This window comes from Diorhabda carinulata, chromosome 12, assembly GCF_026250575.1.
Source record: "Diorhabda carinulata isolate Delta chromosome 12, icDioCari1.1, whole genome shotgun sequence".
Lineage (NCBI taxonomy): Eukaryota > Metazoa > Arthropoda > Insecta > Coleoptera > Chrysomelidae > Diorhabda > Diorhabda carinulata.
Window position 1 is genome coordinate 1,109,875 of NC_079471.1, and position 20,735 is coordinate 1,130,609.

At 32.5% G+C, this 20,735-nt stretch overlaps 6 protein-coding genes across 6 annotated transcripts in view; 3 read left to right on the forward strand and 3 right to left on the reverse strand.

Annotated features, from left to right (window-relative positions):
- LOC130900274 (acetylcholine receptor subunit alpha-like) overlaps positions 1-7,415 on the reverse strand; it is a 31,117-nt gene extending 23,702 nt beyond the window's left edge. The window contains exon 1 of the mRNA XM_057810782.1: positions 7,055-7,415. The gene's annotated coding sequence lies outside the window, so the exon portion shown is untranslated. The remainder of the gene's footprint in view (positions 1-7,054) is intronic.
- Positions 7,416-8,151: 736 nt separating this feature from the next.
- On the forward strand, positions 8,152-13,664 carry LOC130900103 (polycomb protein Scm). Its single transcript, XM_057810452.1, has 6 exons — positions 8,152-8,755; positions 8,824-9,142; positions 9,283-9,634; positions 10,023-10,444; positions 10,506-10,756; positions 10,819-13,664. The coding sequence occupies exons 1-6, from the start codon at positions 8,399-8,401 to the stop codon at positions 10,948-10,950; spliced, it is 1,833 nt and encodes a 610-aa protein (XP_057666435.1). The 5' UTR covers positions 8,152-8,398; the 3' UTR covers positions 10,951-13,664.
- A 337-nt stretch (positions 13,665-14,001) lies between these two features.
- On the forward strand, positions 14,002-14,933 carry LOC130899938 (glutaredoxin-3). Its single transcript, XM_057810137.1, has 3 exons — positions 14,002-14,121; positions 14,178-14,597; positions 14,657-14,933. Exons 1-3 carry the CDS (start codon positions 14,075-14,077, stop codon positions 14,832-14,834), a joined length of 645 nt encoding a protein of 214 aa, XP_057666120.1. The 5' UTR covers positions 14,002-14,074; the 3' UTR covers positions 14,835-14,933.
- A 411-nt stretch (positions 14,934-15,344) lies between these two features.
- On the reverse strand, positions 15,345-16,864 carry LOC130899912 (U3 small nucleolar RNA-interacting protein 2). Its single transcript, XM_057810094.1, has one exon. It carries the CDS (start codon positions 16,779-16,781, stop codon positions 15,405-15,407), a length of 1,377 nt encoding a protein of 458 aa, XP_057666077.1. The 5' UTR covers positions 16,782-16,864; the 3' UTR covers positions 15,345-15,404.
- Positions 16,865-17,297: 433 nt separating this feature from the next.
- LOC130899913 (T-complex protein 1 subunit beta) lies at positions 17,298-19,852 on the reverse strand. Its single transcript, XM_057810095.1, has 4 exons — positions 19,736-19,852; positions 19,268-19,577; positions 18,093-18,758; positions 17,298-18,038 (listed from the first exon to the last, which is right to left on the reverse strand). Exons 1-4 carry the CDS (start codon positions 19,736-19,738, stop codon positions 17,413-17,415), a joined length of 1,605 nt encoding a protein of 534 aa, XP_057666078.1. The 5' UTR covers positions 19,739-19,852; the 3' UTR covers positions 17,298-17,412.
- Positions 19,853-20,106: 254 nt separating this feature from the next.
- Positions 20,107-20,571, forward strand: LOC130900101 (putative peptidyl-tRNA hydrolase PTRHD1). The gene has a single exon (XM_057810449.1). The coding sequence runs from the start codon at positions 20,162-20,164 to the stop codon at positions 20,525-20,527; it is 366 nt and encodes a 121-aa protein (XP_057666432.1). The 5' UTR covers positions 20,107-20,161; the 3' UTR covers positions 20,528-20,571.
- The last annotated feature ends 164 nt before the right edge of the window (positions 20,572-20,735 follow it).

Genomic DNA, 20,735 nt, shown 5'->3' on the forward strand with positions numbered 1-20,735 from the left:
GGTGGATCAAATTAGACTAGAATCGGACGATCCGCACCGGCGAAATCAAGTGCGAAACATCGATTACCAAAAACTAATCAAAAAATCGGGTTTTTTCAACATTTAAACCAACTGCAAGACAGAGAAGCCTCAAATGGATGCTTATTGATAGAACTGTCTTTCCAGAAACTTGAGGCTTGATGGTGGATCAAATTAGACTAGAATCGGACGATCCGCACCGGCGAAATCAAGTGCGAAACATCGATTACCAAAAACTAATCAAAAAATCGGGTTTTTTCAACATTTAAACCAACTGCAAGACAGAGAAGCCTCAAATGGATGCTTATTGATAGAACTGTCTTTCCAGAAACTTGAGGCTTGATGGTGGATCAAATTAGACTAGATTCAGACGATCCGCACCGGCAAAATCAAGTGCGAAACATCGATTACCGAAAACTAATCAAAAAATACGGTTTTTTCAACATTTAAACCAACTGCAAGACAGAGAAGCCTCAAATGGATGCTTATTGATAGAACTGTCTTTCCAGAAACTTGAGGCTTGATGGTGGATCAAATTAGACTAGAATCGGACGATCCGCACCGGCGAAATCAAGTGCGAAACATCGATTACCAAAAACTAATCAAAAAATCGGGTTTTTTCAACATTTAAACCAACTGCAAGACAGAGAAGCCTCAAATGGATGCTTATTGATAGAACTGTCTTTCCAGAAACTTGAGGCTTGATGGTGGATCAAATTAGACTAGAATCGGACGATCCGCACCGGCGAAATCAAGTGCGAAACATCGATTACCAAAAACTAATCAAAAAATCGGGTTTTTTCAACATTTAAACCAACTGCAAGACAGAGAAGCCTCAAATGGATGCTTATTGATAGAACTGTCTTTCCAGAAACTTGAGGCTTGATGGTGGATCAAATTAGACTAGAATCGGACGATCCGCACCGGCGAAATCAAGTGCGAAACATCGATTACCAAAAACTAATCAAAAAATCGGGTTTTTTCAACATTTAAACCAACTGCAAGACAGAGAAGCCTCAAATGGATGCTTATTGATAGAACTGTCTTTCCAGAAACTTGAGGCTTGATGGTGGATCAAATTAGACTAGAATCGGACGATCCGCACCGGCGAAATCAAGTGCGAAACATCGATTACCAAAAACTAATCAAAAAATCGGGTTTTTTCAACATTTAAACCAACTGCAAGACAGAGAAGCCTCAAATGGATGCTTATTGATAGAACTGTCTTTCCAGAAACTTGAGGCTTGATGGTGGATCAAATTAGACTAGATTCAGACGATCCGCACCGGCAAAATCAAGTGCGAAACATCGATTACCAAAAACTAATCAAAAAATCGGGTTTTTTCAACATTTAAACCAACTGCAAGACAGAGAAGCCTCAAATGGATGCTTATTGATAGAACTGTCTTTCCAGAAACTTGAGGCTTGATGGTGGATCAAATTAGACTAGAATCGGACGATCCGCACCGGCGAAATCAAGTGCGAAACATCGATTACCAAAAACTAATCAAAAAATCGGGTTTTTTCAACATTTAAACCAACTGCAAGACAGAGAAGCCTCAAATGGATGCTTATTGATAGAACTGTCTTTCCAGAAACTTGAGGCTTGATGGTGGATCAAATTAGACTAGAATCGGACGATCCGCACCGGCGAAATCAAGTGCGAAACATCGATTACCAAAAACTAATCAAAAAATCGGGTTTTTTCAACATTTAAACCAACTGCAAGACAGAGAAGCCTCAAATGGATGCTTATTGATAGAACTGTCTTTCCAGAAACTTGAGGCTTGATGGTGGATCAAATTAGACTAGATTCAGACGATCCGCACCGGCAAAATCAAGTGCGAAACATCGATTACCGAAAACTAATCAAAAAATACGGTTTTTTCAACATTTAAACCAACTGCAAGACAGAGAAGCCTCAAATGGATGCTTATTGATAGAACTGTCTTTCCAGAAACTTGAGGCTTGATGGTGGATCAAATTAGACTAGAATCGGACGGTCCGCACCGGCGAAATCAAGTGCGAAACATCGATTACCGAAAACTAATCAAAAAATACGGTTTTTTCAACATTTAAACCAACTGCAAGACAGAGAAGCCTCAAATGGATGCTTATTGATAGAACTGTCTTTCCAGAAACTTGAGGCTTGATGGTGGATCAAATTAGACTAGAATCGGACGATCCGCACCGGCGAAATCAAGTGCGAAACATCGATTACCAAAAACTAATCAAAAAATCGGGTTTTTTCAACATTTAAACCAACTGCAAGACAGAGAAGCCTCAAATGGATGCTTATTGATAGAACTGTCTTTCCAGAAACTTGAGGCTTGATGGTGGATCAAATTAGACTAGATTCAGACGATCCGCACCGGCGAAATCAAGTGCGAAACATCGATTACCAAAAACTAATAAAAAAATACGGTTTTTTCAACATTTAAACCAACTGCAAGACAGAGAAGCCTCAAATGGATGCTTATTGATAGAACTGTCTTTCCAGAAACTTGAGGCTTGATGGTGGATCAAATTAGACTAGAATCGGACGATCCGCACCGGCAAAATCAAGTGCGAAACATCGATTACCAAAAACTAATCAAAAAATCGGGTTTTTTCAACATTTAAACCAACTGCAAGACAGAGAAGCCTCAAATGGATGCTTATTGATAGAACTGTCTTTCCAGAGACCTGAGGCTTGTTGGTGGATCAAATTAGACTAGATTCAGACGATCCGCACCGGCAAAATCAAGTGCGAAACATCGATTACCAAAAACTAATAAAAAAATACGGTTTTTTCAACATTTAAACCAACTGCAAGACAGAGAAGCCTCAAATGGATGCTTATTGATAGAACTGTCTTTCCAGAAACTTGAGGCTTGATGGTGGATCAAATTAGACTAGAATCGGACGATCCGCACCGGCGAAATCAAGTGCGAAACATCGATTACCGAAAACTAATCAAAAAATACGGTTTTTTCAATATTTAAACCAACTGCAAGACAGAGAAGCCTCAAATGGATGCTTATTGATAGAACTGTCTTTCCAGAAACTTGAGGCTTGATGGTGGATCAAATTAGGCTAGATTCAGACGGTCCGCACCGGCAAAATCAAGTGCGAAACATCGATTACCGAAAACTAATCAAAAAATACGGTTTTTTCAACATTTAAACCAACTGGAAGACAGAGAAGCCTCAAATGGATGCTTATTGACAGAACTGTCTTTCCAGAAACTTGAGGCTTGATGGTGGATCAAATTAGACTAGATTCAGACGATCCGCACCGGCAAAATCAACAAATCCAGTCTTCTCAATACCTATACAACGAACTACTAGTACCAGTAGTAGGAAATGCTCAAAAACACCAGGAGAAACTTACCAAATACGCAGATCTCGCAACTGAGATATATATTTACTTAAGATAAAAGACTAAGCTGCGTCGCGCGAGCTGAGTCCCTGGAAACAGCGTAGTTTCGGTGAGACCTCGTCCTCGTCTGGGTCTCAGCGCAGGTAGAAAGTAATGGTTTGTTCCAAGTCAGGTATATCGGGGAGGATTAATTTAGGACGTTGAGAAGGTTTATGGGTCAAGTATAGGTCAGTTAGGAACAGATTTGCCCTTCGCAATCCACCCCCTCGACTATTTTCTATTTCCAGATCACCAGATCTAGACCCAACGACTTTTTCGCGTTCCCTAACCTCAAAAATTCAGTTTAAGAAGCGAGTTTTGTATACAACTTTGTCTAAAAGCATTTTTACAACGTTAACCACACTTTAATCTTCTTTTTTATATTCGAACGGCCTCGTTTTTTGTGTTTCGAAAACATTAGTTTAATAAACTTCGGTCGTTACTTTTGAATTATAATGCTAAACACTTCTCCTCGACACTTAGCACTTTAAATAAAATTCTGATCATTATTCGTGACTTATAAAATTTTAACGAGGCATAAATTCGATTTTGATATTTTCTTTTCTCACCTTTTCTCATTCCAAATGTTTTTTTTTTTAATACAATATAATTAGAAGAATCGTTAATAAACGCAGTTTGCGACAAAAAAAATCGGGATCAAGGATTTTGTACGAGAAAAAACATTGTGATAACCGCGATCCTCATTTTGACGATGAGGAACTAATTAACCAAATTTCGCATTGGAAAATAGGTTAGAAAAACTTGGGAGATGAAAATTTTTTTCCATTTTCTCATTTTTTATATTTCTTTTGTACAATATACGAGGTGTTATGGACAAGGACTCGAAAAAATAAGGGAAATTACGTCGAATTTTCGGTTATTTTTTTCTGTATTCTTTTCAACACACCTCGTACATTATATTCTGGCATTTCACTGATATAAAAAAGTGCTAAAAAGGGCAAATTTCACCACCATTTTTGGTATAAACGAAAACTCGAAGAAATAAGGGAAATTACGTCGAATTTTCGGTTATTTTTTTCTGTATTCTTTTCAACACACCTCGTACATTATATTCTGGCATTTCACTGATATAAAAAAGTGCTAAAAAGGGCAAATTTCACCACCATTTTTGGTATAAACGAAAACTCGAAGAAATAAGGGAAATTACGTCGAATTTTCGGTTATTTTTTTCTGTATTCTTTTCAACACACCTCGTACATTATATTCTGGCATTTCACTGATATAAAAAAGTGCTAAAAAGGGCAAATTTCACCACCATTTTTGGTATAAACAAAGACTCGAAAAAATAAGGGAAATTACGTCGAATTTTCGGTTATTTTTTTCTGTATTCTTTTCAACACACCTCGTACATTATATTCTGGCATTTCACTGATATAAAAAAGTGCTAAAAAGGGCAAATTTCACCACCATTTTTGGTATAAACGAAAACTCGAAAAAATAAGGGAAATTACGTCGAATTTTCGGTTATTTTTTTCTGTATTCTTTTCAACACACCTCGTACATTATATTCTGGCTTTTCACGGATATAAAAAAGTGCTAAAAAGGGCAAATTTCACCACCATTTTTGGTATAAACGAAAACTCGAAGAAATAAGGGAAATTACGTCGAATTTTCGGTTATTTTTTTCTGTATTCTTTTCAACACACCTCGTACATTATATTCTGGCATTTCACTGATATAAAAAAGTGCTAAAAAGGGCAAATTTCACCACCATTTTTGGTATAAACAAAGACTCGAAAAAATAAGGGAAATTACGTCGAATTTTCGGTTATTTTTTTCTGTATTCTTTTCAACACACCTCGTACATTATATTCTGGCATTTCACGGATATAAAAAAGTGCTAAAAAGGGCAAATTTCACCACCATTTTTGGTATAAACAAAGACTCGAAAAAATAAGGGAAATTACGTCGAATTTTCGGTTATTTTTTTCTGTATTCTTTTCAACACACCTCGTACATTATATTCTGGCTTTTCACGGATATAAAAAAGTGCTAAAAAGGGCAAATTTCACCACCATTTTTGGTATAAACAAAAACTCGAAGAAATAAGGGAAATTACGTCGAATTTTCGGTTATTTTTTTCTGTATTCTTTTCAACACACCTCGTACATTATATTCTGGCTTTTCACGGATATAAAAAAGTGCTAAAAAGGGCAAATTTCACCACCATTTTTGGTATAAACAAAAACTCGAAGAAATAAGGGAAATTACGTCGAATTTTCGGTTATTTTTTTCTGTATTCTTTTCAACACACCTCGTACATTATATTCTGGCTTTTCACTGATATAAAAAAGTGCTAAAAAGGGCAAATTTCACCACCATTTTTGGTATAAACAAAGACTCGAAGAAATAAGGGAAATTACGTCGAATTTTCGGTTATTTTTTTCTGTATTCTTTTCAACACACCTCGTACATTATATTCTGGCATTTCACTGATATAAAAAAGTGCTAAAAAGGGCAAATTTCACCACCATTTTTGGTATAAACAAAGACTCGAAAAAATAAGGGAAATTACGTCGAATTTTCGGTTATTTTTTTCTGTATTCTTTTCAACACACCTCGTACATTATATTCTGGCTTTTCACGGATATAAAAAAGTGCTAAAAAGGGCAAATTTCACCACCATTTTTGGTATAAACAAAAACTCGAAGAAATAAGGGAAATTACGTCGAATTTTCGGTTATTTTTTTCTGTATTCTTTTCAACACACCTCGTACATTATATTCTGGCTTTTCACTGATATAAAAAAGTGCTAAAAAGGGCAAATTTCACCACCATTTTTGGTATAAACGAAAACTCGAAAAAATAAGGGAAATTACGTCGAATTTTCGGTTATTTTTTTCTGTATTCTTTTCAACACACCTCGTACATTATATTCTGGCATTTCACTGATATAAAAAAGTGCTAAAAAGGGCAAATTTCACCACCATTTTTGGTATAAACAAAGACTCGAAGAAATAAGGGAAATTACGTCGAATTTTCGGTTATTTTTTTCTGTATTCTTTTCAACACACCTCGTACATTATATTCTGGCTTTTCACGGATATAAAAAAGTGCTAAAAAGGGCAAATTTCACCACCATTTTTGGTATAAACGAAAACTCGAAAAAATAAGGGAAATTACGTCGAATTTTCGGTTATTTTTTTCTGTATTCTTTTCAACACACCTCGTACATTATATTCTGGCATTTCACTGATATAAAAAAGTGCTAAAAAGGGCAAATTTCACCACCATTTTTGGTATAAACAAAGACTCGAAAAAATAAGGGAAATTACGTCGAATTTTCGGTTATTTTTTTCTGTATTCTTTTCAACACACCTCGTACATTAATTTCGTTGCAATAGATAATTACGGATGTGAAATTAAAAGTTAAAACAAACTCCATAAACGCAAAAATACAGAATTTAATAAACGATACACTGTTTTTTTTCAGATATATTAAAATCGAGTAAACAAAAACCATAAAATGAATAATAGTATCTGTCAAACGTATCAAAAAATTCCAACAAAACACATATTCCCATTCATCTTATAACTAAAAATCATCACTCTCCGAAACCGATAAAAATCCCAAACAACAGAATCCATTACGATCCAAAATCATCCTCCCTCTTACCTTTTTCCTGGCCTTTATCCAAAAAAAGAGAAGCCCAAAATCCCATCGAGGTCACCTACTTGGCACTTACTCGTATTATAAAACGCACGTTTTACCGGGGTACGGAAGGCACACTCCGAGCGAGCCGACCGACGGTGTCTGATCGTCTATTTGAAATAGGAAACGGTTCTCTTGCTATCCCCATAAAGCCGTTCGAAGCCACCGCCATTCGACGCATGCGCCATTTTGTCGTCCCTAGGTCTAGCACGACCTTTTTACACTTTGCCGCCGCTCTTCGCGTGTTATTGTGTACGTATTCGAGATATCCTATTCTTAATATATGATACTCCAGATGTCCTAAGAGGTGACAGCACACCTGGAGAGCGTCACTTGTTAAAGTGGAACAGAAGCGGTTGCTAAGTGGGTCATATCACATATTCTCCTTCGAAATATTATCTTAACTCAATTGTAACGATTATTGATAACCGAAAAAAATGTAATTAGGATAAATAAACCATAATCGGTAACATCTTTATCTTACCATCATTTCAATACGTACAAATTTATTTAAATTTAAATAATAATTTGTTTATTTTTTATCCTTTCAATCTCTTACAAGAGAAATGTCACTATCTGTCTCTACCATCGTTTAATAGATGGCGCTACGTACTAATTTATTCAAAATTAGGAATTCGATATTTCATCATATCATGTTTTATTTAGGGAAAAGTCGTCGTTTAAATGCATTTTCACGTTCAGCTAAAATACTTTTAAATATATTCAATCACTGTAAACAAAAATTTACGTATGCATTATTAGCCAGTTGTTTTTTTGGACATTAATTTTGTTTATAATTAAAATACTTAACCTAAGATAGCATTAATGAAGAAGATTTGTAATAAAATAATTTGTATTATGACCAAATTAAAATCAATATTCAACTATTACTGTATGAAATTTTTAAAATATATTATAAACTCAATAATAGCGACATCTGTGTTGTTGTAGTTAAACTAAGAAAAATGATCACTGTTTCAAAAGAACTGTCATATGTCAATTTCGATATTGAAATTTATGTTTCATGTATTCTATGGGCGTTTGCGTCATTTGCGAAAATGCTTAGATTTATATTTGTTTTTCATTTGTTGACATTCTGATTTTGACGTGTGTGGAAAGTGACATTTTCATTTTAGCGTGTTTACAAATTTTTCCAAAAGTAGGTAAACGCATGAATAAATGTTACGTGTACACCGAATAACTCCGAAAACGATGTGAAAACATTATAATCCTAGCTACCGGTATTATGAGAATTATTTCATATTCAAATTGTTTACTGAAGCATATTGATAATAATTAGTAAAAGATATGTCTAGCATCAATAATTCATCGCTAGGTAAATCGAGGGGCCCTGGTAGGCCACCGAAAAAAATAATATCTTGTACCTGGTGCAATGAAACGAAACTTCCTTTGAAATACGTATTTCCAACTACGAATGGAAAAAAAGAATTTTGTTCCGAAACTTGTCTCGCCGAATTCCGTAAGGCGTACGTTAAAGGAGCGTGTATACAATGTGATAATGTGATAAGGGGCAATGGCGCACCCTCGAAAGAATACTGTTCGGCATATTGCATGAACAAACACCAAAAAAAAGAGCTTTCTAACGCGAGAATTTCTACTATAGCTACAACAAGTCCTCTAGATGCTTCACCCGGACCTTTTCAGGTAAGTTTTTTATCAATTATATTCTGGTGCTTAATATTATTGGTGAAACATTACCATTTTTGTTTCAGTACGAAACATATCAACCATTTAATTGGGATGAATATTTAAATGAAACCAATAGTGTTGCAGCACCATTAAATTGTTTTAAACAAGCACCGAATCCTCCTTATAATGAATTTGAAGTCGATATGAAATTAGAAGCTTTAGATCCTAGAAATGTTACTTCTACTTGTATTGCTACAGTTATTAGCAAATTAGGACCAAGGTTAAGGTTACGACTAGACGGTAGCGATAATAAAAATGATTTCTGGAGATTGGTGGATTCTAGTGAAATCCACCCAATAGGGCATTGTGAAAAATCAGAAGGCATGCTTCAACCACCTCTAGGTATGTTCTTATTTCCCTTTCAACAAAAGTTGTTTCCTAAACTTCGAGTTGTGGAATTAATATGCGGTATAACGTTTTATTTGTTTATAATTCTAGTTATAAGTTGAGAAAAATACGTTTGGGTTTTTGTATGATTGTAGGATTTAGAATGAATGCTAGTTCTTGGCCGATGTTCTTACTAAAAATTTTGAAAGATGCCAAAATGGCGCCGGAAAGTATATTTCAAAAAGAACCCATTGGTCCTCGACAGAATCTTTTCCAAGTAGGACAAAAATTGGAGGCTGTGGATAAGAAGAATCCTCAATTGATATGTTGTGCTACAGTAGGTGCTGTTAAAAATGATCAGATCCACGTGACTTTCGATGGTTGGAGGGGTGCTTTCGATTATTGGTGTAGATATGATAGCAGGGATATATTTCCAGTCGGTTGGTGTGCTAGATCTGGACATCCAATGCAGCCACCTGGACAAAAGAATGGTTCCGGTACCAACAGGTAAAAATTTTAAATAATTCAACTTTTCGGGTATTTGATGGGGATTAAAGTCTCTCTTATACCTATTTCTTCCATTATCTTCTATTTTGTTTTAGTTCCTCTACTTTTTTTCATATTTTTGTTATGATTTCTTCATTTTTTCTGATCTTTTGTTGTTTAATACTGTTTCAGGTTAGGTTAACTAAAAACTTTTCAAAATTAATGAAATAATAAAAATTTTTTGGGGGATATCGTTGAGGATGTTTTTATTATATTTATATTTTTTCTTATAATTTGTAAAATACATTTAATAACCTAAATTTCGAAGTAAAAATCACTGTTTTCTATTTATATGAACCATAAATGAGAAAAATGTGTCTTATATCAACAGTAACAAAAAATTCTGCAGGTTTCGAATTAAACCATCATATGTGGCACCTCCTCCTACTTCATCTGTAAGTTCTACAGCTTCAGAGGTTATTCAATCTCCCGAAGCTGATACTTCTGCACCTCCTCCACCCCCAATAGTGATACAATTCAGGAAAAATTGTTCAGGAGGACCGTTAATAGATACCACTTTATTCCCCATGAGCGTGGAAGATTCTACCCCCTCAGATTTAGCCAAAAAGCTCATAAATCAAGTACTGAACGCGTCTCATAAGTCTGAAACAATTTTGGCTAGATTAGGAGCTCTAAGGGGAGAAGAAATGGTTATCACACACGAAGGCAGTACATATACCATTAAATTACCCCAATTAGTGAAAGCTAGCGATTTAGAAGGAGTCTTTCATACGTTGGAACAAGCGCTGGGATGTTGTCGCAACCTTTTCGGTATATAAATAAAAAAAAATTCCTCATAATATTCCATTATAGACGTTTTTATTGTTGTTAGGTCTGGAACAAACGGTGAAAGATTGTTCCGCTTGTGATTTAAAGGCTGTTCCTACACCGCCGAAGCGTAAGCCTCCAGAACAAGAAGCGGCTACTTCAACTACCCCAGCCGAACCTTCAAATTCCTCGGAATCGCCTGTTTTGAGCTTGAATAAAATCCCTACGGGGGAATGGGGTATAGAAGAAGTTATACAGTTCATAGAATCAACCGATCCTTGTTTAGGGGTACACGCCGAATTGTTTAGGAAGCACGTAAGTTTTTTTTTATTTTTCGTCTTAATTGTGATGTTGAGAACGGTTTTTTTTTTTGTTAGGAAATCGATGGTAAGGCGTTCTTGTTACTGAATTCGGATATGATGATGAAATATATGGGTCTTAAATTGGGACCGGCATTGAAAATTTGCAATTTGGTATCTAGATTGAAAGGTAGAAGGCATTTATTGTAAGAATTACAAATTAAAAAAGTAGATTTTTAATTACTGTTAAGTGAAATTTAACGAAGTGGAGTTTACTGTTTATTAAAAAAAATATTAATTTTGTATATATTTTTGTATATATATATATTTTAATTTTGAACTTTTTACCGTATAATTTGGGATAAACAAAAAAAAATCTCGTCTATTTAGACTCAAATAATTTTTTTTTCAATTTTCAGGTGTTTAATAAGTGTTACGGTCCTTTTTTTCCATTATATCTCACCTTGTTTCCCTTTTTTGTTTACGGTTCCTTCATTTCTTAGTTTATCGAGTCTTTTCTTACCTTCTGTCTTCTTATTTGTGCTCATTAAGCTTTTTTACGTTATCTCAATTGCCCTTATTTATTTTCCAGCAACAATATCAAAAGCTGATTTAAAATCAATAAATACTAGTGACATATACCACATATAACTCATCTTAGGTTTGTTTTTTTCTGTTTAAAAGCTTTTCCTTCTAATTTTAATTTAGTATTTTAGTCTTTTTTCCAAAATTATTCAATACAGTTGGTAAATTTTTGTACCGTGACATGTTTTGCTTCCAATTATCTCCATTAACTCACAAACTTACCCCTACAAGTTTCAGGTTTTGATAATTTTTTTCATAAACAACGAATACGCATTCTAGGTGTACCCCTACGCATATAATCTACCCTCGATATCTCTTTTTGTTGTTTAGATCCAAATATTTGATTGATTTAGGGTTATTAAAGTCTCGAATAAACTTTTTGGGGGTACATAGTACCCGAAAACACTGTTTCTTTTTCATAACTCTTCTTAATAACCTCACGGAAAGGTTCCAAGTTATTTATTAGATGGTATAACCATTTTTATTCCCCTATATAATCCCAGATCTTAGAAAATGCTCTAAGAAACCTAAAATAATGCATTTTATGATGAAAAGTGTCATAAACTTCATTTTACGGTTCCCGAAATGGCTTTAGTTTCCCAAATAGCCTCAAATTATATTATAAATAATTATTTTATTTGTAGCAACCATAAAAAAATAGTGATCTCCACGTATTTATCATTATATAATTATTTTTATTTTGGTCTTGTTAAACTTTATTCGCTCGTCTTTTTAGCACTTGATGTGGGTTTTTTTTTCGATATAAATGTATAAATTTATATCTAATGAAATTGGATTAATGAAACAAATATTATTATATATTTATTATGTTTATATATAGAATAAAAGTTACCCCATATTAAAGTGCAAGTAGATTTACTATTGTTTCGATATAACAAATTTTAACAGAAGTTCGATACCTTTTTTCATCTTATTTTCAACCATCCGTCATCCTAATTTAGTTAGGGGGTGGTAAAATATTTAAATATAGGGATTATATGATTCTTGAGGAACAAAAAGCTTATAGGAAATGTAGCGAAATAGAAATTTTTATTTCGCTCTTCATCGATTGTCAATTCAATTTCTAATAATGAAATATAAAAAAAAATAACGCAGATGCCAAACTGTTGAGTTATTTTTGGGTATTACAGCTTCTCGAAACTAAAAAATACAAAAATATTTACATTGTACTGCTGTTTATTCTAGATTATTCTATTATCCCAACAAACACCATCTCCAGAAAAGAAATACATTGAGTCTGAATCTATACAAAGCTCCTAACATTGGTTTTATTGAAAAAATTTAAACACTACAAAAATTTGATAAGTAAAAATACTAAAAACAGTATCAGACATAATGAACGGTCAATATATCATCGTTGCAGGTGTCCTCATCTGATTTTAGTAATTGTGAAGACATACCATTAGCTTACAAGAACGATAAATGTTTTAATTGAATGGAAATTCAAACTGAACACATTTATTACCACCATATAGATGGTAATTTCTATATCATCTTTCGATATTTAATGATAGGAATTGTTTAAAATTTCTATTCGTATTGATGGATATTTTTGATCAAATATAACAATATGATTGTTATTATTACACATTTTGTACAATAATTCACTGTATCTTCATTGCAGTGGCTAAATATGTAAATTGTGGTACCGAATTCTGTTAAATTATGATTATGTCAAGTTTTCCCATAAAATGTTTGTGATATTGCATGAATACGAGTTGTTTCCAATTCAACTTGTACAGTCGTTCGAGTCTAGAAATAGAATAGAAATTAACTTGGTTAATTGATAGAGCTGTTTAAATGTGGATATAAAATTGATATATTTTTGAGTAAAACTTTGTAGACGGTAGTGTAAATAATGTCTAGAGAGTAAGAGCTTGAAAACCAGTCGTTAGAGACATTTTTTGTTTGTTAATTATATTGGTGGTTTTTATTGTTCGACGATATTCAATAAATAATGAAATTCTACTTTTCTTAGCACTCCTTCAGTTATTAAAAACTTCGTATAACATATTAGTCTTTTATTAAACTTCGATGGCTAAAACTCTGCACAATTAAATAATTAAAGTTTTTAATCAAACAAATGATGAAGAAAATAGTGACCAAACTGTTGAATGATTCAAAATCACCTTACAAACTTTTTTTTTATAACGAAATCTCTATATTTTATAATAGTTAGTTAGATTTACAATTATGTATTGTATGCAATGATTTTTATGATAATTTCATACTACACTGTTATTATATTACTTATTTTTATTGTTTTTTCCTTTTTCTCAAGTTGTACATTAAGATGAAATATAAATTACATTGAAAAATTGTTTTATTTTCGGACATATGAACTACCAGGTTCAAATGAACTACAAAATTTATTTACAAGCGCGTAATAACAAACTTTGACACGTATACTTCAAAACGTCAGTCGCCATTGATGCCAACCGGTCAATATAATTACACCAGTAGAGAGCATAGAATTATTAATAAAGATCAACTAAATGGCAAAAAGCGATATTACTAGAGTATTGAAAATTGTAAAATCAAAATGTTTGTACGAATCGGCATTGGAGTACTATTAAAAAATATTTGCAGATAAGAATTAGAGGATATAGGGTGCACTCTAATCGATCAAAATAACGCACCTTTTTTGTATATTTTATTGTCACTTGTCATTTCTACATTTTCAAATATAACCTAAAAACTTTAGTGATACCTATACGTAAAATACAAAATGATAGTAGAAATAAAAACACAAACAGCTTTCGATGAAGCTATACAGTAAATATATAATATTTATTCATTATAACAAAATAATGATCATAATAAATTTTCAGAAACTCCAGTTTGTCTGTAGTGCATTTTCAAGCAGATTGGGCCGACCAATGTGCCCAAGTTAATGAATTATTAGATGCCCTGGCGTCTCAACAAACTTATTCTAGTATCAAATTTTTCTCTTGCCCTGCAGAAGACTTATCAGAAGTGTCTGTGAAATATAAAATTGAAGCTGTACCTACTGTTATTCTATTCAAATCAGGTAAAGCTATTGAAGTAATTAACGGAGCAGACACCGCGAAAATTACAGAATTAGTTAAAAAACATAATAATGCGTCCGGTGATGATAAAGGCGTATCTTTAGAGGAGAGATTAAAGGCTTTAATTAACAAATCAAAAGTTATGCTCTTCATGAAAGGCGATCGCGATGTACCTCGTTGCGGCTTCAGCAAAAAAATGATTGAAATTCTAAATGATACCAAGTAAGATATCAAATAAATCTAATAATAAATAAAAATATTGTTTGTATGTGTTTGTTTAGAGTTCCGTATGAAACGTTTGACATTCTCACTGATGAAGAGGTTCGTCAAGGCTTAAAAACGTATTCAGAATGGCCTACTTACCCCCAGTTATATGTTAATGGGGAATTAATTGGAGGTTTGGATATTATTAAGGAAATGGTGGAGTCTGGTGATTTGGAAACCACTTTGAAAGCATAATTAACAATTTAGATCGATTCCATGTAAATTTACATGCGGCTCTTCAAGTATAATTAAGATTAAGAATTATTCGAATAAATATTCTTAATTTATTACTTATTTGTGTTGTTTTATTTTTGTTGATACCCATTATTTTCACTTCTACAACGTATATGCTTTTGAGATTGATAAAATCAATAAATTCAACTACAACAAATGATTTTTTTGGAAAAAATCCAAGCATGTTATATATTTCTAACTTAAAACTACCATATAGCTCTGAATATATATAAAAAAGATTAATAACTAATAGGTATTTACTCAATTTAGATCTTATCCTTTTGTCTAAGTCTTCATAGAGGTCTCTTCATTAACCATTAGCAGTCTTTTTCTTTTGTTACTTGGAACTGGTCAAAATTAACACTTGCTTGTTTTAATTAAGTTATGAAATCAACTAACAGCTCCTTTAAATAGTCAAAAGTGAATAAAGTCTTTATTAACAGGAATATCAAGTTCAATAAATACAATTTGTTTATAAATTTTAAAAATATATTAAAACATAAATATATACAATTTATTCAACGTACATAATCAATCATTATTTACTAAAAATGTTAGAATTTTTAAACAGTTTCTAGCAGATTTTATAGTAGTCCACCTCCCATATTTATGCTCCTTACTGACACTAACAACTAGTCTTTTACTGTCAGTTGTGAATTGCAAACAATTAACAAATCCTTCCACAGGTATTTCTTTGATTAAACTGTGATTTTTAAAATTATTTTCCATTTTCCACAGCCTAACAAAACCGTCATTTGATCCGGATGCTATCAAATCAGTATTGTGTAAAGCTGCAATAGCACTAATCCAAAATGGTTGTTTAGTATTTGTATCAACTCCATGGGCATTATTGATAACACATAACGGTTTTTTTCTTGTCATGCTCCAAATACAAATCTGCCCATCATCTCCACCTGATACAAAAGTATCTTCGTTGATCAATTTAACATTGTCTATGTTTCCTATATGTCCATTGAAGATCAGTTGGGTTTCTTCTGGTATTTTCCACATTCTAAGATCTCTTCCACCACAGGAAACTAATCTGTCTTTATATAAAGCGTCTATGGATGATATTACGTCTTGGTGTCCGAATAGTGTTTCAACATAAGCCATTTCATCTAAGCTCCAAACTTTTGCTGTCCTATCTTTTGAACAGGAGTATAATGTGTGGGAATCCCTTTTGAAGCACAATCCAGTAATACCTTTTTTATGTCCTTGAAATTTTTTGATAAACTTGAATGTATTCGCGTCCCAGATATACACATCACTACATTTTGTACCTACTGCTAAATATTTACTATCAGAGGAAATAGCCAAACTAAATATTTCACTATTATGTCCAAGGACTTCTCCTTGAGAATTCTTTACAAAAGGAATCACACCAATTCTTTTGCAATCTGATAAAGAATATTTAACAACCACTCCATCTTTACTGCCCACAAAAACGTATTTATTATCAGATGAAATGCAAATGCACGTTATAGTTTTATGTTGCTCTCTACATTTCAAAGTTTGTATATTTTCGTCTAATTTTGTGTATTTACTCGCAACTTGTAATCGTAATTTACCAGTTTCTTTTAAATAATCCTCTTTTAATCTTTTGGAAATAACAGCTTCATCTACTTCTTTATCATCCCTTCTCGCTTTCTCTTCTTTTTCTATCTCTTCTAAATAAATTTTGGCTAAACGTAGTTTCTTTTCTTGTGCCGTTTCCTGTTCATCTTCAGATAGAGAATAATCGCCCGATTTATCTTCGAAAATATCTTCATCTTCACTACTAGTTATTTCTTCATCTTGTTTCTTACTTTTTTTTGGTGTATCAGTAAGTTTACGTTTTTTAATTTTTGTTGCAGAATATTTGGCCCTTTTTACACCATTCTGTTGCTTTCCTTTTATAAAAAAAGACATTTTTAATTCAACACATTTACCATAAAGTTTTCAATTTTGAACTTCACGTGTGATAAAAATATGGTTAGTTAAACGTCAGTTGTCATTGGTAATTTGACTAATATGCGACCATTATTATTCTTCTTCTTTTTGGGTAGTCTTCATAGTTTTGGGACAACACATTATATTTACATTAAAATAACAAATTATATGAAAATATTTTCAAAATTTGATTAGTAAAATATATAGAAATAGTTCGTACAATTCATAAATATAATTAGAATTATCTTACAATAATAATTTATCTATGGTGAAAGTAGTTTTTGATCTGTATAATTCATCAGCCACTGGTACATTTGAACTACCAATTATTAATTACTTCCATTAAATATTTTTAATTATAAATATATGCAGTATTAATTTTTTAGGAAATAATGGTATTTATTTGAAGATATTTTCTGTAATATTTGTTTTAAATTTATATAACAAGAAAATAAGTTATTCGGTATTTTTTAGGGTAAATTGAAGAAACAAATATAAGATTATGTAGCTTTATTAGAAACATTTGTAAGAATAAGATGTGAGAATATGAAGATGCAAATTAAAACTAAAAACATAAAGCTTCAAATTGAAAAAAAGCGAAAATTCCTCATCAGCACATTCCTCTATCTTCAGTTCTCTTTCTTGGTGCCGCTTTAATGATATCATCAACACGTAGGATCATTTCAGCTGCTTCAGTTGCAGAAATTAATACTTGTCTTTTCACGACAAACGATTCAGTAACACCCATAATTTTCATGTCTCCTATTTCGCCTTTTTCCATATTGAGTCCCATGGTATGTTGACCGCTGTTGTGTGCAGCTTTCAATTCACTGATCAACTGCGCGGAATCATATCCTGCATTATCCGCAATAATAGTAGGTAGTTGCAACAAAGCTCTGGCATATGCTTCCATAGCAACAGCTTCTTTTCCTGGCGTATTTGCAGCAACAGCTGAAACTGCCGTGGCCATTAGAGTCTCACTACATCCTCCTCCGTAAACTATTCTACTTTCTTTAACTGTAGCAGCTAATACACACAATGCATCATGTAATGAACGATCAGCTTCGTCTATTATTTGTTGTGTGGCGCCCCTTATTACAATGGTGCAAGCTTCACCTAAAGCTACTCCACTGAACCTCAAAAGAACGTCTTCTCCAATCATTATCTGTTCGATAAGTTTACATGATCCTAATTTTACAAGATCTGGGTTGTCGAAAGTTGAAACAATTTCTCCACCTAGAAATAATTATGAAATTTCTATATAAAAATACAAATTATTAATTTACTCACCTGTAACAAGTGCCAATCTTTCAATACCATCAAAATCAGCGTGTTCAATGGCCATAACACCTGCATCGGCAAAAAGTTGTTCTGGATAATTATAAATTAGTTGTCTGTTAATGAACACATTAGCATTATGTTTCAGAATTTTGTTAACTTTATCTTTCATCTTTTCCTTTTCGGCTGATTCCAGTTCTGCTATTTTCGCCATAGAATCGACTTTAATATGTGATCCAAACACTTTGATTTTATCAGTATCCATTGGTGTATTGGCGATCAAAATCTTTGCATTTTCTACACGTTTTGGTTGATGTACCCCCGGTTTTTTGTCCAATAAAAAACCTTCGTCCAAAAATGATTCTTCCAATGTACCACCAGTTTTTTTTATCAACTGAATAGATTGTAGATCACCAGAACCTTTGAGTCTTAAAACTGCATCTACAGCTAATTTTGCAAAGTGTTCTTTATGTTGTGACAATATTTTCGAGCTCAATGTTGTTCTGGCAATGTTCATCAGATCTTCACGGAATTTTTCAATATCAGAGCTGTTATCTTTGGCAGTGTCCAAAAGGGCTTTCCTAGCTATGTCCACCGCTTTCCTCCAACCAGCAATAATGGTTTGGGGATGAATTTTTTGCTCTATAAGTTTTTCAGCTTCTTTTAGAAGTTCAGAAGCTAAAATAAATGATATTGTTGATAAAAAATTGAAATTACTGATAATGCTTCATAAAACCACAATAGGACTATAGATAAGAACATATAACCCACCCTAACATGTATATAATCTTACAAAGAATCAAGTTGAAGTTGGTCTTTCAAAATCTATAGACACTAAATGTTTACAAGGGACCCAGAAACCAATAATTAAATAAGAAAAGGGGTTAAATTGAATTTTACATGCCAAACTCTATCATAGGAAAGCACAGCAAATATTTTTGAGTAGTAGCACATTTACAAACCCCCTTAGATTAATCTTAATCTCACTCTCAGTGAAAATTTCCAAAAATATTTCTAGAATGCCATCAACTAATTGACATAACACTTTCTTACAATAAAAATTCAATCCAAAAGGAATAAAAAGTTTTAGGCTTATGAATCATATAATTTAATATATTTAATATCATTTTTGTGTTTTCCAAGAAAAGTCATTGATAGGACGATAAAAAACTAGTTAAATGTCTTACCTAAAACAGTAACTGACGTGGTTCCATCTCCTACTTCATCATCCTGTACTTTTGACATATCTACAAGAATCTTTGCAGCAGGGTTATCAACGCCGACAGATTTGAGTATAGTAGCACCATCATTAGTAACTTCAACAGATCCTGCAGATCTTCCACTGGATATTAGAATTTTATCCATACCCTTAGGACCTAAAGTACTCCTAACCAAATCTCCGATAGCTATAGCACCCACAAAACTACTAAGACGAGCGATTTCGGCTTTTTCTTCTTCGGCTTCTTGTTTGAGAATTCTTAGAGGATTCAAAGATACCTGGAATAAAATAGAATTATGTATTTTTTAGCAATAGCACGTGTGCTGCCGGTGTAGCACCTGACTAACAAAGTATTGTGTTTATGTTAAAGAATCCTATTTCAACGTTTCAATAGAATTTATCAATAAATGTAAAAAGTAAATATTTGAAAACTTACCATTTTGAATTAATTATTTTTCTTGTTTTACTCTAAATTAATAAAATCGTAGTATAGTTTCAGATCCGTCAGAAGTCTAATAGATTTCAACCACATGAAGAGAGGTGTGGAGTCATCTTCTTTTTCTTGATTACAATAACCTCGTATCAATTATGTAGCTAACGAACAATATTCAATTTATATTTATTTCATAATTTTCTTTAATCATTGGCTTCTTAGAACTTTTTATATGTTTTAAGTGATAATTTGTCTTGATTTTTAGGTCTTTTTCCGTAGAAAATCAGTTAAAAATAACAGGTTAAAAATTTGACATTTCTAACTACTTCGGTATCTATCAAAATATAATAGAATAATAAAAAAGAAGAAATTTTACTAGGTTAAGTTATTTGTTTTGAATTTAAAATTTTTCTATATATTAGCTTAAATATGAATGGTTCAAATATAGTTCAGTATGTAGTTGTACGTAGCGATTTGATTAAATCTTTAGAATGGCCCGTTGGTGCAGTTATAGCTCAAGCCTGTCATGCAGTAACAGCCGTAACGCATCTTTTTTATGAAGACGAGCACACTCAACGATATCTTAAAGACCTAGATAACATGCATAAAGTTGTATTGGAAGCTTCCGATGAAAAAAATTTGATAGGCCTCAAAGATAAATTAGAAGAAAATAATGTAAAACATAAATTGTGGATTGAACAACCAGAAAATATACCTACCTGTTTAGTTGTGAAACCTTACCCGAAAGAAGATATTCAGAAGTATTTTAAAAAATTTAAATTATTTAAAACGTAACTCTAATTGCTTTTATATAATGAAATATATTTTTGTTCATTGAATATCTTGTTTTTTTTTGATAAATTTGAATGTAAATTGAATCATTTATAGATAATTTAATTATCATTTTTTTTACACTATTACCAATATATTTTCTTTAATTATTGTATTTTTGTGAAAGGATAATGTCAATTTAATAAGAATGAAGGTTAATAAAAGGCAAAAA

Coding starts and splice junctions, on each gene's coding strand:
- LOC130900101 (XM_057810449.1), top strand. CDS start 20,162: ATGAATGGTTCAAATATAGTTCAGTATGTAGTTGTACGTAGCGATTTG.
- LOC130899912 (XM_057810094.1), bottom strand. CDS start 16,781: ATGTCTTTTTTTATAAAAGGAAAGCAACAGAATGGTGTAAAAAGGGCC.
- LOC130900103 (XM_057810452.1), top strand. CDS start 8,399: ATGTCTAGCATCAATAATTCATCGCTAGGTAAATCGAGGGGCCCTGGT. Junction 9,143..9,282: donor CATGCTTCAACCACCTCTAG/GTATGTTCTTAT, acceptor GTATGATTGTAG/GATTTAGAATGAATGCTAGT. Junction 10,757..10,818: donor CCGAATTGTTTAGGAAGCAC/GTAAGTTTTTTT, acceptor TTTTTTTGTTAG/GAAATCGATGGTAAGGCGTT.
- LOC130899913 (XM_057810095.1), bottom strand. Junction 18,759..19,267: donor CACGTCAGTTACTGTTTTAG/GTAAGACATTTA, acceptor CATTTATTTTAG/CTTCTGAACTTCTAAAAGAA. Junction 18,039..18,092: donor AAGATTGGCACTTGTTACAG/GTGAGTAAATTA, acceptor AATTATTTCTAG/GTGGAGAAATTGTTTCAACT.
- LOC130899938 (XM_057810137.1), top strand. CDS start 14,075: ATGATAGTAGAAATAAAAACACAAACAGCTTTCGATGAAGCTATACA. Junction 14,122..14,177: donor GCTTTCGATGAAGCTATACA/GTAAATATATAA, acceptor ATAAATTTTCAG/AAACTCCAGTTTGTCTGTAG. Junction 14,598..14,656: donor GAAATTCTAAATGATACCAA/GTAAGATATCAA, acceptor GTGTTTGTTTAG/AGTTCCGTATGAAACGTTTG.